At 40.3% G+C, this 16497-nt stretch overlaps 1 protein-coding gene across 6 annotated transcripts in view; it reads right to left on the reverse strand.

Annotated features, from left to right (window-relative positions):
* Positions 1-8649, reverse strand: part of LOC148791522 (wall-associated receptor kinase 5-like) — a 33653-nt gene extending 25004 nt beyond the window's left edge. For 2 of the 6 annotated variants that reach the window (XM_088888103.1, XM_088888102.1), the window contains exons 1-2: positions 2023-8648; positions 1757-1918 (exon numbers count right to left, since the gene is read on the reverse strand). In XM_088888103.1, coding sequence (XP_088744229.1) covers positions 1757-1918; positions 2023-2875 — 1015 coding nt within the window. In that variant the 5' untranslated portion in view covers positions 2876-8648. Of the gene's footprint in view, positions 1-1756; positions 1919-2022 lie in introns of all 6 variants that reach the window. The other 4 variants (XM_088888106.1, XM_088888105.1, XM_088888104.1 and 1 more) reach the window with 4 other exon arrangements.
* Positions 8650-16497: the final 7848 nt, after the last annotated feature.

Raw genomic sequence — 16497 nt, forward strand, 5'->3', positions numbered from 1 at the left:
TTCCTCCTCTGCACCATCTCACCAAATTTACACTTTAACAACCAAATATGGTCTGTGTAAATTTTCAAAATCTACCAGTCCCAATTTCCATTGATAACTAAATCGATTCCCATTTCCCATACGTGTAAAACTGAATTTATACCTAAAACAAATGCAGCCTAAGGGATGAAGACAGTTGTAGCCTAACTAACAATTCTCCCCTAGCATTACCTAGGGGACTTGAACCTGCAACCTATGCTCTAATACCAAGTATGACTTAAGGATCAAGTGCTTACCAATATACCAAAAGTTTGAATTAATGGAAAATGCACAAATTTAATATCTTATCGTGGGTGAGGATGTTAAGCCTCGTGAGTCCTAAGGAAGCTACCTATGAATGGTACTCTGCTCTAGTACTACTTCATTTTCTAAGCTCCTAGAGCCAATTCAAAGATATGCTCACCTTGTACATTAGCAACCAATGACACTAGAGGGTTGCTACGAGTCCCTCTAAGAATTATTATCAAGATTCAACATCGGGTTTATACAGATGTAGGACTTAGACCCATTGGTCAAGGTGGCTGCCCTCATGCATGAACGACATGTCTGAGCTTATCTTATGTTTAGACAAGTACATTAATGGAGTATGTGCAGGCCAGTAGGAGAGAAGTTGAGGAATAGTGGCATGATTCCAAAATGCAATGATGGAGATGATCGTCAGTTTGTTTGTGATAGTAAGAGATTGGACAGGTAGCATTATCATAGTTGGAGGTCCAATCTATGAAACTTCAGAAAGTACATGCTACTTGACACTCCACGAGCCGATAGCAGGTGAAGTATAGAGATTACATCTACTGGCCAGAGCAGATGAGATTGTAAAACAAAGATGTTAGGACAAATACTATTGATTCCACTGCGACCATACCCATGACACCAAGGACTACAGGGAGCTCTTCAATTAAATTGAGGACACCATATGACGAGGATAGAGACCGGAAGATACGTTGCCGACTTCTTAGACCACGACAAAGCCATCCCCCAGCAATGCTGAAGCTCCAGGTGATCAAGACCCCCCTCTTGTTAGATTCATCACCATTATCTCTACGGGGGTGACAACAGGGGCAGAGAGCTCTTTAGCTCGAAAGGCATATGCTCAACTCAATCAGGTAGATTGTCGAGCCCAAAAGAAGTATAGAGTGGATGGGATTAGACTTGTAATGTGGGTCATGCCGTGACAGCATGACACAGATTGAAGGCGGCCTAGACGCCATCTATGTTGTGCTATGCCAGGCCTCAGGCCTTTGTGGGTTGTGCTTGGGCAGCACGGTGCCCCTCCTAAGGAACCGAGGCATCGTAGGTTGGGCCCAATTTGGGCCTATTTTTTTCTTTTCCAATTTTCCTAAATTAAGAAAATTTAGAAAAAAATAAAAAAATAATAACAGAAAATTAACATGAATAATAGACTGCAAGTTGAAAAAAATTGTGAAAATTTTATTTCGACTCAAATTTAATGTGTACAAAATAAAATACATTCCTAAACAGAGCACTGTTTCACGGTCTGGTACCCAATCAATGTACCGGAGCCTAGCTTCTACTACAACAGATGCATGTTGCTTACTGAATATACTGTCTATGCATATATGCCTTAATATAGTGCGGTTTGAAAGAGTAGGTGTTAAACATATTGTCTTAACGATCCTCTCTATATATGTGAGAACAATTGCATAGATTAAACTGTGCAATTTGATGATGAAAAAGAGCAGAAAGAATGTATTACCTTGACATCCATCAGGGAGATAAGGATTCCCGTCGTAGCCTTGCATACAGTGGCATATATAACCTGGATTGTTGTTGGAGATAGAACAGTCGGTGTTGTTTCCGCATGCATAATCTCTGCTTCCTTTCTCACATGTCTTTTTTGTATTTGACCTGTCAAGCGCTGTGAATCCAAAAATAGAGCCTTCTAATCAAATTAATTAATTAAACAAGATTGAGAGTTTGGGTGGCTATAAATAAAAACAGAGAACAATTGAGATTGCATACCTTGGCATCCATTGGAGAGGTAAGGGTTCCCTTGGTAACCTTGGAGACAATGACATAGATATCCAGGGCCATTGGTGGAGTCGATACAATGAGCATTGCTCCCGCAGGCATAACCAGCATTGCTCCCGCAGGCATAACCAGCATTGCGAATTGCCCAGTCCAATATCATCGAAGACCTGATCCCAATGTTCAAAAGGTATTCCACGTCGTTTCTTACATCCCAAAGACCTGACACTTGTGATGCAAACAAGTCCTTATCGGACAAGATGGTGAACCCACATCTGCTGATATTCCAGTTTTGTGCGAAGCCAGAAAAGAATCCTATGGAAGGTAGAAACTCATTAAGATCCTTTGGTATCGTTGTTTGGCAGCAACCACCAGAGCCACCGCAGGATGAATTTATAATTTTTGCATCTTTCTGGCATAAGGACCGACAGCCTACATCGCCAAACAAAGCTCCATACATGTTGCAACCAACAGTGATTAATCTGTTGCCAGTGTTGGAGAGCCTGTATGTGTTTGGAAATTTATATTTAACACTAATGCCGCTCCGCAGGCCTTTTGTTGCCTCCATGTTACATATGACAGCTCCCCAAATGGAGGTCATCAGTTCACCTTCAAGTGATATATTCAGAATGGAATGGTCAATCCAGTAATCGTCACTGCCGCTATAAATCGTCAATTGGGGAGGATCAACGGCAGTGTTGCAGAACAACTTAAATTCATCATCTTTGTAACAGGTTGGATCATCTCCCACTAGGCCAAATGGGTATGGGATATCAATATTCCCACATTTATTTTGGCAACCAGACCTTGTATCTGACGACCACGTCAAAAATGCTGTCGTCATCATCGTCAGCTCGATGTAGTATCACAAGGTGATAGGACAGAAAACAACAAATTAAACAAATTTTTCCTCTTTTAATTCATGTTGAGCAAATTAAATATCTATAATTTATTATGTAGAGTATAGATTAAAATAAAGATGGCCACATCATATGGGCTTAACCCACCCTTCATTCCTTTTTCATGTCTCAAAAGTTGAAAACTCAGCATGCCCTCTATCTGTTTTCCACCTTTCATAACTAGAGACAAAACCATTCACCATTCTAATCATGATATAATAGGAAATTAACCACCACACTATACTAAGAAAGCACCCAAAGAACTTCTCGATCCCAGCTTTCTATTTTTTTTTTGTATTTTCCTTCCGAAAATCGTCCCTCTCAAAATCTTCCAAAAATTTTCAGTTCTCTCTCTTTCTCTTTCTCTCTCTTAGTTTTCTCTTCGTTTTGGATGACAAATTTGGGGTGGAACAGGTAAACTTGGTTGGCTCAGTCCTAAGTTTTCTCTTTGTTTTTCTATTTTACACTTTCTCCTTTTCTTTTTTTTTGTACTTCCCACTTGGGGCAACCCATTCTAGCCTCTTTCTCCTGCACGGTTTCTCAATTTCAGTTGGAGAGTTACTACTGTATCTAACTTCTTTCTCCCATACTGTTCCTCAGTTTTAGTTGTAGAGTAAATGCACCCTGCTTTTGTTATCTAAAAGTAAGTTTAATAAAATTTAATTCTTTCATTAAAGGAAGTGCTACCCTCTTTCTGTTTCTTTCATTTACTGCTCCTAAACCATTTTACTTCTTTTTTTCTTTTTTCTCAATTTTCGAACTTGTGTAAATGCCCTTCACCTTCCTCTATGTTGAAGAATGAAGCTGCAGCAGCATTTGAATAAACTCTTGTGTTGCTTCTCCAATTTAACTTATATGTTGATGCGCGATCTAACAATTCCTTGCTAGCGGACAACTGAGAGGTAGGGCTAATAAAGTCGCCTGGAGGGCTTACTTACCCTCTAGATTATTTAATTAATCTACTTTCACTATTTCAAAAATACTTAAAAATTTTCAATTATTTATATTTTATATTATTATTATCGAATATTATTAAATGTATTATAATTAAATTTTTGTGTTTAATAAATTTTGAAAGTTATTACATAATTTCATTATTAATCTATTTTTTGTTTTAAAATAACCTTTAAAATATGATCCAGTATTAATTTTTTTATTTTAAAACATTTAAAATTTATTTATTTATATTATTACTTAGTTACTTTTTAAATTATTTATATTTTATATTCTTGTTATCAAATATTATTAAATTTGTTATAATTATTTTTTTGTTTTTGATAAAATTTTTAAGGTTATTACATAATATCTTTATTTAATCCATTTTATTTATTTTTAAATAATATTTAAAATATGATTTAGTTATTATTTTTATAATATTTAAAATTAGTTATTTACAATATTATTTATCTATTTAAATAATATCATTATTTAGTTATTTAAATATTACTTATTTATTGAATTTCATAATGCATAAATTAATACATAATTTTTTTATTCATTTTGTAAAATATAAAATTATTATTAATTCAAATATTATGAAATATATTATAATGATTTTCTAATTTTAATACAATTTTTAAGTTTATTACATATTCTTTTGATAGATATAGATCAAAAGTAGGGGATAGGATAAACAAGAATTAGAGATAATTAGGAATGAGAGTGATTTTAGGAATAGTTTTAGAAAAGGATATCCAAAGGGATAAACATAGAGGAAAGAGGGATGGGCCAGGCATGTTGAGATGTCAAAATAAGAGAGGGTGAAGGGAGTGATGAGGTGGTTTCATGAGGGAGCAACGAAGGCTAAAATGTAAAGAATCTGAGATTTCTCAGTTGGGGTAAGGGAGAAAGCTCAAGCCATGATGTAGAATGTTTCTACTTTAGTATATATATAGATTGGCGAGCTGGTTAGCAAAAGACAGATGATGAATTTGGAGTTGCTTAGAATTTACCTACTTTTATAAAAAGTTAAAATCAATAGCAATATGCTTTGTGCAAGAGTGATACACTCAAACGGCAAAGAGGTAAATGGCTCCTACATTATCACAGTAAATTATTGGGCCAAAAGAGAGAAGAACACAAATCTTGTTAAGTATTATTATAACCATATGATTTCAACAGTGCCATCAGCAAGAGATCTTAATTTGGCCTCTATACTTGACCTAGCTATGGTCTTTTGTTTACAAGAGCCCAAGAGACTAAATTCTAAGGTAAATGGCATAATTACCAATGAATTGCCCATCATCTGGTTACCTTGCTAATTTGCATTTGTGAAGGCCGGAAGTGAATCTATAAATGCCATAACTACAACAAAGTGTTCATTAGTGGATGCATGCATGAATTGGCATACCCAGTTCATAGCATATGAGCGCCTACTAATCTCTTATAAGTCGTTGGCCCAAAGACAAATTTACCTAAAGTTAGAGAAAGTGATGACTTGAGAGGTAGAGGAGATGATACGAGTTTTGATCCATCCATATCAGCCCATTTGACAACATCAAGAATGTGTTACTTTGCAAGAGAATAAGACCAGTCAATACCCAAGAACAAACTCAAGGGCTCAAGATCTTTTAACGCAAATTCTAGAGCATACGAATGAATGACACGAAGGACGGCAGTAGTGGTACTTCTAGGTGATGTTTGGCATCGAGGATGATTTCCCATAAATCGGCGCCATGTAGGATCCATAACAGAATTTGAAGAATTAGTGATTTCTTTCTTGTTTGGTTGGCCGATTATGTTTATTTCTAGGAAATCAGCCAAAAATCAATTATTGAAATCATCCCTTTTCAGGAATCACATTTTTTGTGATTTCCTGATTTTTTACTAAATCCGATTTTTTGAGGAAGACATGGCATCCAACATGGCATTGAATAATAACTCTAAAACAAAAAATAAATCAGTACCAAACAGACTCAAACATGATTTCTCAAAAACCATCTTACATGGCGTAAATGATACCAAACAACAATTTTTGATATCAAAATGGATATCAAATTTGTATGTCCTTGATATACTAACTAGTTAAATCCTTTTGAGGTCAAATACTAGGTATGTTGAGACATTCAAGAATTATATGTTGCTAAATAATTAATGTGATAGGATCTGCTACTATGTTAAAACACAAATAACACTTTATACAACTTCCTGCTTAGAGTCTTAAATTTGTCATCAGTAGAATTATTTGAATCCTCAATGAAGAATCTAATGGTGTTAGAAGTTGGACACCATGATATAAAGATAAAGAAGAAAAAAGTCCTTCCCTTAATGTAGTGTCAAGTGTTTACAGAATTGTAGCATACTCGTACTCCTGTTATGTTGTGAGTTCCACTCTATACAAGCTATAACCTCTTAATTGGATAAAAAATTTTTGAAATTAACAAAGTTCTAATAGATAATTAAGAGTCTTTCATAAGAGTCCTAGTTAAACTATGTGCTAGATAAGTGTAGTAAAAGTAGGTTTTGTAGTTTGGCTAGTTAGAAGAATTCCGATGTAGTGGCAGTCTTATCCTGAATGAGTTAGGAGTTATTAATAGATTAGAAGAGGGCTCTTTCAACCCTCAGTCTAGAGAAGAGTTAAAAGGGATTAAACTATGCAAGTTTTTCCTTATTACCTAAATTCTATCCCACCATTGTGAAACCTTTTGGCTGGAGTTTTTAACCACATTAGATCATAACTATTATCCATTATTCTAGCACTATTTTAGGTCTGTTTCGGGTCAAAAGACCACCCAAAAATGTAACAAAGATTGGACCTTTGCTATTGTAAGTTCTAGAGAAGAAATCCAAAATTGTAAGGATAAAGTTGTACCATCTTCAACTTGTTGCTATGTTACCGGGAAAATTCAAGCTTGGGTGTTTACACAACTTTGATTTTTACTTTTGGATATCAAGGTAATATATTTAATTTTGATCCAAAAAATCTTATCTTTCATGGTCTAAGAACGCAATCGATCCAATAAGAAAAACCAGTTTTGTCACTTGTGCAATTTCAACATTTGGGTTCTATAAATTTTTGAAATTCTACCTCTCTAGTTCACTTTTGGCACAACATAATCATTGAACGATCAACTTTCACATTCCTCCCATCTATTACTCTCTCAGAGGTGTTATATCCTCAATTTACTCAAATAAATGCACATGGAAAATTCTATGCCACTTAGCTCTTCCATGACTATCTTCACACACCTATCAAAGTTCAGTGGCGAGCCTCTACCAAATGCTTTGGAATATAAGGGTCCGTTTGATTTGCAGTCGGAATTAGAATCAGAATTGAGATTGGAGTTTGATTCTTGATGCCACCACTCATTTAGTGTGATAACATCACCCTATCTTTCGTGTACAACCTTGGCATGTCAAGTTGACTACCACTTTATTGTCCTTATCTTGATCACACGCGCTTACATCAACTTCAGTTGATCTCTCCTGGTGATGAGATAGCGGATGTACATCTTGAGTACTAAACCCATCAATGGAGCGAGCATATTTATAGACTTTACGGAGTAAGCTAGTTTCAAATCCAAGCATTTTACTTGAGGGGTGTATTAGAGGATATGTGTGCGTCACCAACATTTTACTAGGGCTGGAATGAATCCTTTCTGTGGATTGATGCCAAATTTACCGGCAGAATGCGGTTTATAGAGAGGTCTACGAGTAGGAGGGGGCTGCAAATCAGAATTGTAAGGTAAAGTGCAGTCAAAAAAGTCCCAAAAGTCCAAAACAGAAAGACTGAAGGCAAGGCGGGTCTAGACTCTAGACACATCCTCCAACGAATAGTTTGGATCGGCCACACATTTCTCCGAAACGTAGCAATGGGTGGTATCGTATATGCAGTAATATAAGATGCCTACCTTTATTTTCCTAGTTAACTAAATTGAGAAGTTTGAATCCAAACCGGAAAAATTAAGATCTGATAACTCATACCTTGGCATCCATGGGGAAGATAAGGATTCCCATGAAAACCGTCGATACATTGGCAAATATATCCAGGGCTGTTGTTGGAGATAGAGCAGTCGGTATTATCCCCACATGCGTAATTCCTGCTTCCTTTCTCCCGCAGGCATAATTGTTCGTTCGTCGTGCTTCCTCGCAAGTCTTATTGTTGTTTCGAATTGCCCAATCCAGCACTAATTGACTTCGGATGCCAACGATTCTAAGGTCATTCACGTTGTTTCTGGTATCAGATACCCTATACACATTCGCAAAACTAGCCCAAGCCATGTCATACCTCTGCCGCACCGGTCTTTGCCCCCAAACATGTAACATTTGGTAGCTCCAGAAACGGAGGTCGTCAGTTGGCCTTGCAGCCATATGTTCAAAACGGGCAGAGTACTACTGTGGGACATCTGCAGTAGTTGAGTATCACCGGTGGTGTTGCAGATCAACTGAAAATCTTCGTTCAAGAAACAGTTTGGATCATCGCCGATGCCAAACGGGTAAGGGATGCTGAGGTTCCCACACTTCTGCACACAGCCGGGCTTTGTCAGAGACATTAATGTGGACGCCTCTGCTGCAGCTGCTGCGTTCGTCATCAGAAGCAGCCGGAATAGGATGACAATGAGATGAAGCAACATGGGCCAAATCATGAACACAACACTGCTATACCTCGAGACTGGAGTTAATCACAAATTCACAATGACCCTTGCCACTATATATATATATATATATATATATAACTTTTGTTGCCTTCACTTGAACGAGCATTAAAATGTTGTGGAGTGTATTTTTATTTTCTTTATATACACTTTTATGTTTTCTCTTTTAATAATTTATTAAAATTTTCGTTATTTGAATCGGATCGAATCAAATTTGGATATCCAATATCCTTAGTTGATTCGGATTCAAATCATCATTTGTGAGATTCGACCAGATCTTCAGATTGGATTGGATTCGAGATACCCTAATTTGAATCCGAACAGATTTATTTTCATACCTAGGTGGAGTTAAGTGTACATTCAATCTCATTATTAATTATATGTAAGTTCGAACAAAATAATCAGACCGGATGTGGAATCAAGTATATCGAAACTTTCGAAATCCATTGCTGCTCTCACAAGTCTTTACATTGCCAAACAACTAGGTTTTTCTTCTTTCTAGTGGTAAGTGATTCTATTAATGTTGGCTCAAAGCTGATCAATAAGGACCCAGGAAATTGGAACATTACCCATTGGAGGCGAGAAATATCGCTGCAACTTTACAGGAGTTAAATATTTTTGTAGATATAATCTGGTGTTTAGGGGTAGATTTTAATTAAAGACGAGCCAAATACCTAGCTAGTCAAACTCTATTCACAAAAAAAATGAGGGTCAAGTTCGATAATTGATTCAAGTTAGGGACTTAAACTCAAATTCGGCTCAAGTCAAAAACTCATGTTAAAGAGCAAGTTCAACTATGTGCAAAGTTTCCTATAAAAAAATAAACATTATACATATAAAAATACTTCTGATTTTGCATATAAAATTTATTTATTATTTTGCATATATATATATAATATAGGCTCGATTAGGCTTGCTAGCCTCACAAGCCAAATTTATTGGACTTGAGCTCAGCTTGAAACTCAGTTTATGCCAAGTCAAATCAAGCTTTTCATAAATTGAGCTTGAATAGCTCATGAAAAGCTCCATTCATGTCTACCCCTAGATATATAGGGCGCTTTCGTCTTAAGTTCCTTCCTCCTTTGTTAATATATATGACATAATGTTATTCTCCCTCGAAAAACTATGGAAATCCATTGACAGCTTAATGTAAAAGTTGCTTCTACACAAACAGAAACAAATGTACTTGTAACAGAAACAAATGTACTTGTAATTGGTGTGCTTGTCTCTAATTTGATGTAGAAGCCAGCTTTACACATCTTGTTTCTAATTTAGACGTTATTTTAAAGCATATGAGCTTATGTGTTATGTATAAATTTAAAAATTAATTAATGCTTTGAAGCTTATGTAAAAGATATTTGATAGTTTTTATATTTTTTACATGTTTCAATCAAATAAATAGAAATTTTGATGTTTGTGTATGTTATTTTGCTTTTTTTTTATAAATAATAGAAAATAACAAAAATTTAGATATATACAGGTTGTAGACCCATCACAAACCCATCCTCAAACATGGGAGGGATAGGGTTGGAGAGGATTTTATATTTTTCATGTTTGGGAGGGGTTGGGTAGCCAGAAGAATATAGAATTTACAAAATCCACCCCTTACAATCCCTATACAATAACTTGGCCTAGGCTAAAATAATGCTAGCTGTTTTGTTCTTTCCAGTTGGAAGGGATGTGACATTTGGGTAGTTGCTGGGATGCTTTATCTATGTGAATGATTATGCCTCATTTAACTTTTGTTCACGTTAAAAATTAAAGGGCCAAAAAAATGGCCATTTATGACACTCGTTATGTAGTTTCAAAGATTCAAAAAATGGCCATTTAATAACTTTTGTATTTTACTAAAACACCCTCTATAGTGTGTTGAATCTTCCTTTGATAACAGTTTGTAATGCCATCTGGAAATGATCACATAATCACGTATACGGAGTGGAAAATAAAAATATTAAGGGCATGGCTCATGCCTATTTATTTCAAAATTACCCCTAGCACTTCAAAATTGTACCCACTTTAAAATATTAAGGGCATGGCTCATGAAAGAATGGTTTCACAAAATTGTACCCACTTGAAAGAAATTCAATCCCTTGTTTGGCTTTCTAGTAAAAAGAAATAATGGTGTTCAAGTTCTAGTAAAAAGAAATTTGTTTGAACTGGTGTCAGGGTCAAAACCATCATTTTCCACTCCCACCCAATGAAAGGTCCATTTAGAAAATTAGCTGCAAAATATAGGGGCATTTTAGTAAAATGCAAAATATAAAATATGTTTTAGGAAATTTGTAAAACTATGCGGGTGCTTTAGTAAATCTCTCATAAAAAAAGGAAAAGAATCTTTGTCACGCTGAGATGTATAAAAAGGGGAAAGAAAAATGGGACTTCAATTTTGTATTGACCATGATATTAAGTGCTATAGGTTTTGAAAATTGGATTGGACTGAACGGTCCAACCGGTTGACCTCGAACCATGTAGGCAATTGGTTTTTTTTCATCCTGAAACCATTCTTGCCCAAATAATGGTTTTCACTGCTTTCTTTTAATTTTTATTTTTTAAAACAGAACAGGCCATCCATTTAAACTGGCCTATTTAACCCGGGAACCGATGGCCAAAACCGTCCGTTGTCCGGTCCGTTTTATAAAATCCTTGGTAGATGAGGCATACGGCATACCTTTCTCTCTTGATTAATATTACGTCCTTACAGGCAGATTTCAATCATAAGTTGTATGGCAGAGACTAAATGCAATTATTGGGCCTCCAGGTCGAAATGCATTCAAATTTTGACTTTTCACTTTATTAAGCACATTCGAGCCATGGATGCTGAGCTGCTATACCTCCCACTAACGAAATAGCCCTTGATTGCGAAATAATTTTTGGCTGTTGTTATAAAGTAGGTTACTTTAAAGAGGTAGTAAAGCTTCAACCCATTAAAAAAAGAAAAAAAAGCTGATGTTAAAGCCTTCTTATCCAACTTTCAAAATTGGACAACGAATTAAAGTAATTAAAGTTATAGTACCAACTTTCTTGGTTTTGTCATAAGGAATTAAAGTGATTCCTGATGGAGGCGCACATGACAAGCCCAATGGCATAGGCGCACATGGCAGGTTCAGGACAGTGATATGTGATATTCAGCAAATTGCATCTTAACCGTTCACCCATAACAAATTCCAGGTTAAGTAGAAATAACAAGCGTCATTCCTTAGGTAAGTTATCTTGGCATCTAATGCTTTAAATGCTTTAAGTTTTCTAACTCATCTGAGATATCTCTATTTTATTTAGGTCTTGATGAGGGCAGATTTGGCCCTTTAGTGAAATTGCGACACGTGGTACCTCGTGACAACTAGGCAAACACCCAGGCAACAACTTATTAAGTTGGTGTTCCCCCCTCGGGCACCGGTCCGGCTGGCTTGGCACGACCTGCACGCGGCCTAAGAGCGGCCTGTACGTGGCCTGGCGCGGCCTGCGCGGCCTGCGCGCGACTTGGCGCGGCCTACGCGTGACCCGCGCGGCCTGCCCGCGATCTGGCGCGGCCTGCACGCGACCTGCGCGGCCTACGCGACCTGGCTGGATCAGCCTACCACAGGCGCCGACCTGGCAACCTGGCCCGGACACCGACCCGTCGACGGACATAGGCGCCGACCTGGCAACCTGGCCCGGACACCGACCCGCCGACGGACATAGGCGCCGACCTCAACCTGGCCCGGACACTGACCCGCCGACTGACACAGGCGCCGACCTGACAACCTGGCCCGGACACCGACCCGCCGACTGACATAGGCGCCGACCTGACAACCTGGCCCCGACACCGATCCGCCGACTAACACCGGCGCCGACCTGACAACCTGGCGCAGGCGCCGACCTAGCCGCCTGACACAAGCGCCAGCCTGACAACCTCGAGGAGTTCATCACCGTACCCCGGTTCTGATGGGATATGACGTCTTACCGTTTGAAGACTTTTCACCCACCTAACCCGCGAGGGCACCACTATATAAGGACTCCAACCCCCAAAGCCAAAGGAAAAAAAAAAAGGATGGTAACCCCCGCTCTCTAGCTCTCTCATTTCTCTCCAAGCCCTCTGTAATCGGAATGCTAACTTAGGCATCGGAGAGTCCCCGCCGGGAAAATACCCCCGGGTCCTCTGATTCAGTTCTCACAGGTCCCTCAGCTCCCGCCACCTACAAAGGAGAGAAAATCACCTCACGCGGAGGGTAGTCGGGTTGCGTTGCACCAGGGAGCTCCACCATCCTTTGAGTTGCAGGCCGCCTAGGAGCAAGTCAAGTGACGAGTCCACTAGGCAGTTCACCACCAGGGAGTTCGCCACCAGGCAGTTTGCCACCAGGGAGTTCGCCACCAGGCAGTTCGCCATCAGGCAGTTCGCCACCAGGGAGTTCGCCACCAGGCAGCTCGCCACCAAGCAGTTCGCCACCAGGCAGTTCGCCACCAGGCAGCTCACCACTAGGCAGCTCGCCACCAGGCAATTCGCCACCAGGCAGTTCGCCACCAGGCAGTTCGCCACCAAGTAGCTCATCACCAAGGCACGTCACCACCGGGTCAAACAACGAGGTACTTAGCCAAAAAATATATACACGTCACCACCGGGTCAATTGGCGTCGTCTGTGAGAACACGCTACAAAAAGCTAAGTTCTCATCCTACAAAAGCTAAGTTCTCATCTTACCAAAGCTAAGTCCTCACTTTTTTGAAACTATCGCTTTATAGTTTACATTTTTTATGAACTCAAAAACTATGCAGGGAGCTAACAGACTAAGTAGCTCTACCAACCTTACTTTAAATTCAGATAATGCCTCATCAGTCCTCTCCGCAAGGTCCCCCTACAAAGATGAGCACTTCGTGGATTCCGCGGGAGTTGACGACCAACAGACTACATAGGCACCCTTACCAGTCGAGCCTTCCAAGGCTCCCGTGTGAGCTGGCGACCTAAAGTTAGTAGTGCTGCCCCCAAAGGTCGACCTCCTAGTAGCTTCTTGTAGGAGTGGGTGACCGGCATTATGAAACTGATGCAACACAATCATAGCTCGACATCTCACAGGCAAAGCCTACGGGCCACATTAGTGCTAAAGACCCGGCCGCCTCTCCGGCACGGGCAAAGTCAAAAAAAAAGAGAGTAGACTACGAGTCACTCCCAAAGCCTACGGGCCATATTACTGCTTAAGACTCGGTCACCTCTCCGGCACGGGAAAGTCAAAAAAGAGTAGACTACGAGTCACTCCAAAGCCTACGGGACACATTACTGCTTAAGGCCCGGTCGCCTCTCCGGCACGGGCAAAAGTCAAAGAAGAGTAAGACTACGAGTCATTCCCAAAGCCTACGGGCCACACTATTGCTAAATATCCAGTCGCTTCCTCAGCAAGAGCAAATCAGCAAAAGTGAACTATAAGTTGCCCCAGAACCTAAGGGCTACACTACTGAACTGGCGGAGACCCCCTCGTCTTACTGGCAGCTCGCCACATACAGGCAGCTCCCAAAGCCAAAGGAATTGGATCAAAACTTACTAGCTCGTCGACTTACAGGCCAAAAGAAATCTACTCCCTTCGCAGAGTTACTCTCAGCTCGGGAGTGGGGGACAATTGATGAGGGCAGATTTGGCCCTCCAGTGAAATTGCGATACGTGGCACCTCGTGACAACTAGGCAAACACCCAGGCAACAACTTACCAAGTTGGTGTCCCCCCCCCGGGCACTGGTCTGGCTGGCCTGGCGCGACCTGTACACGGCCTAAGGGCAGCCTGCACGCGGCCTAAGGATGGTAACCCCCGTTCTCTAGCTCTCTCATTTCTCTCCAAGCCCTCTGTAATCGGAATGCTAACTTAGGCATCGGAGAGTCCCCGCCGGGAAAATACCCCCGGGTCCTCTGATTCAGTTCTCGCAGGTCCCTCAGCTCCCGCCACCTACAAAGGAGAGAAAATCACCTCACGTGGAGGGTAGTCGGGTTGCGCTGCACCAGGGAGCTCCACCATCCTCTAAGTTGTAGGCCGCCTAGGAGCAAGTCAAGTGACGAGTCCACTAGGCAGTTCACCACCAGGGAGTTCGCCACTAGGCAGTTCGCCACTAGGGAGTTTGCCACCAGGCAGTTCGCCATCAGGCAGTTCGCCACCAGGGAGTTCGCCACCAGGCAGCTCGCCACCAAGCAGTTCGCCATCAGGCAGTTCGCCACCAGGCAGTTCGCCACCAGGGAGTTCGCCACCAGGCAACTCGCCACCAGGCAGCTCGCCACCAGGCAGTTCGCCACCAGGCAGTTCACCACCAAGTATCTCTCCACCAGGGAGCTTGCCACCGGGCAGTTCGCCACCAAGTAGCTCATCACCAAGGCACGTCACCACCGGGTCAAACAACGAGGTACTTAGCCAAAAAATTTATACATCACAAAAAATGGTACATGACCAAAAACGGTTACATCAGGTCTCATCTGACCCCTCAATACGCATTTACTAACTCAACCGTTGAAGCCTTTGCCCCTAGGATAACACTGGGGGCCTCTGATATGCTTCTTCCTCTATAGGTCAGACCAATAAGCCCTCAACTCTAATAGCCTTCAGACACATCAGCTCTCAGCCTAGGCAGCAACAATTGGCACTGTCTGTGGGAACGACTGTTAAGACTTTCCTCAAGTGAACATTTATTCTTTGAAAAGACTACCAAACTTCCAACACAATTGCTGATAATCAAGATAATATTCAAAATGCTCAGAACCTGGTAACCATGGACCAATTCAGGATGGTCCTCGATCGGCTCGATAACATCACCTAGAGATTGGACAAGGTGGGGCGCTCGAAAGGAGGCCACCCTCAGGGTCTGCCCCGCTAGAATTCGAAAGGAGGCCACCCTTGGGGCATCACAGTGGACACTCTTCTCAGGCTTCACTGATTAGGGGTGTAAACCGATCGAATTCGATTCAGATTAGACAATATCCGAATTTGAATCCGAATAGAAAACCCAATATTTGAATTTGATTTGATTATTGAAAATTAATATCTGAATTCGAATCGGATTAAATATTCGAATATTTGATTTGATTCAAATTCATTTAATTAATTACTTGAGATAATTAATAAAAATAAAATAAATATTTTATTGATATAAAGTACATAAATATATAACTTAATTATTATATATATAAATTATATAAAATATTTTATATATTATATATAAGAATAAAATAATTGGTCGAATTTGGATATTTATCGAATCAAATCACATCATATCTGAATTTGAATCCAATTAACTAATCGGTATGAATGCGATATCCGAATTCGACCGATTAAATATCCGAACTATCTGAATTCAATTCAATTATGTCGAATATTTAATTCAAAATCGGATTTTCGAATACCGTTGGACACAAAAAGGCCGACCCCTCCGTATCCAGCAATAGCTGACACGCAAGCTAGCTACCGAAGACCTCCAACCAAGGGGTGGGGATCCAACAGGGTCCCGCGACAACCGTCAGGACTACGAACAACACTACCGAGTGGAAAGCCCCCTGGATGATGGCGGGTGCTCCAGCTACTACGGTCCTCCTTCGAGGGCTAGAGGCAGACACCTCTCCCTCGCATGTATCAGAGCTTCGCGAACTCCTCAACAATCGATAGGCCTGAAGGAATTAGGATATGCCCATGTCCAGAAGGAATCAAGATGTGCCCGCATTCGAATACTCTAGGAACTGGTTTGACTCATTCCATGTCTGAGAGGACCAGGACAAGGCCCAGACTCCCATCAACCAGAAGATTGTCCACCTTCAAGCATAGATTGCCACCATGAAAAATGAACTTCAGTAGGTTAAGGAGGGCCGATGTAATGCTTTTACAAGCCAGAGTCCGTCGTCCAACAAAATGGACAACTTTAACGACTCCATCATCTCAGAGTCCCTATTGTCCCACTTCAATGCCCCCACATTGGAGATGTACGACGCAACCACTGATTCGGACGACCACCTGGAAAGATTTAGAGCACTTATGCTCCTTT

Source organism: Nelumbo nucifera, chromosome 5 (assembly GCF_055504915.1).
Source record: "Nelumbo nucifera cultivar China Antique chromosome 5, China Antique-T2T, whole genome shotgun sequence".
Taxonomy (NCBI): domain Eukaryota; kingdom Viridiplantae; phylum Streptophyta; class Magnoliopsida; order Proteales; family Nelumbonaceae; genus Nelumbo; species Nelumbo nucifera.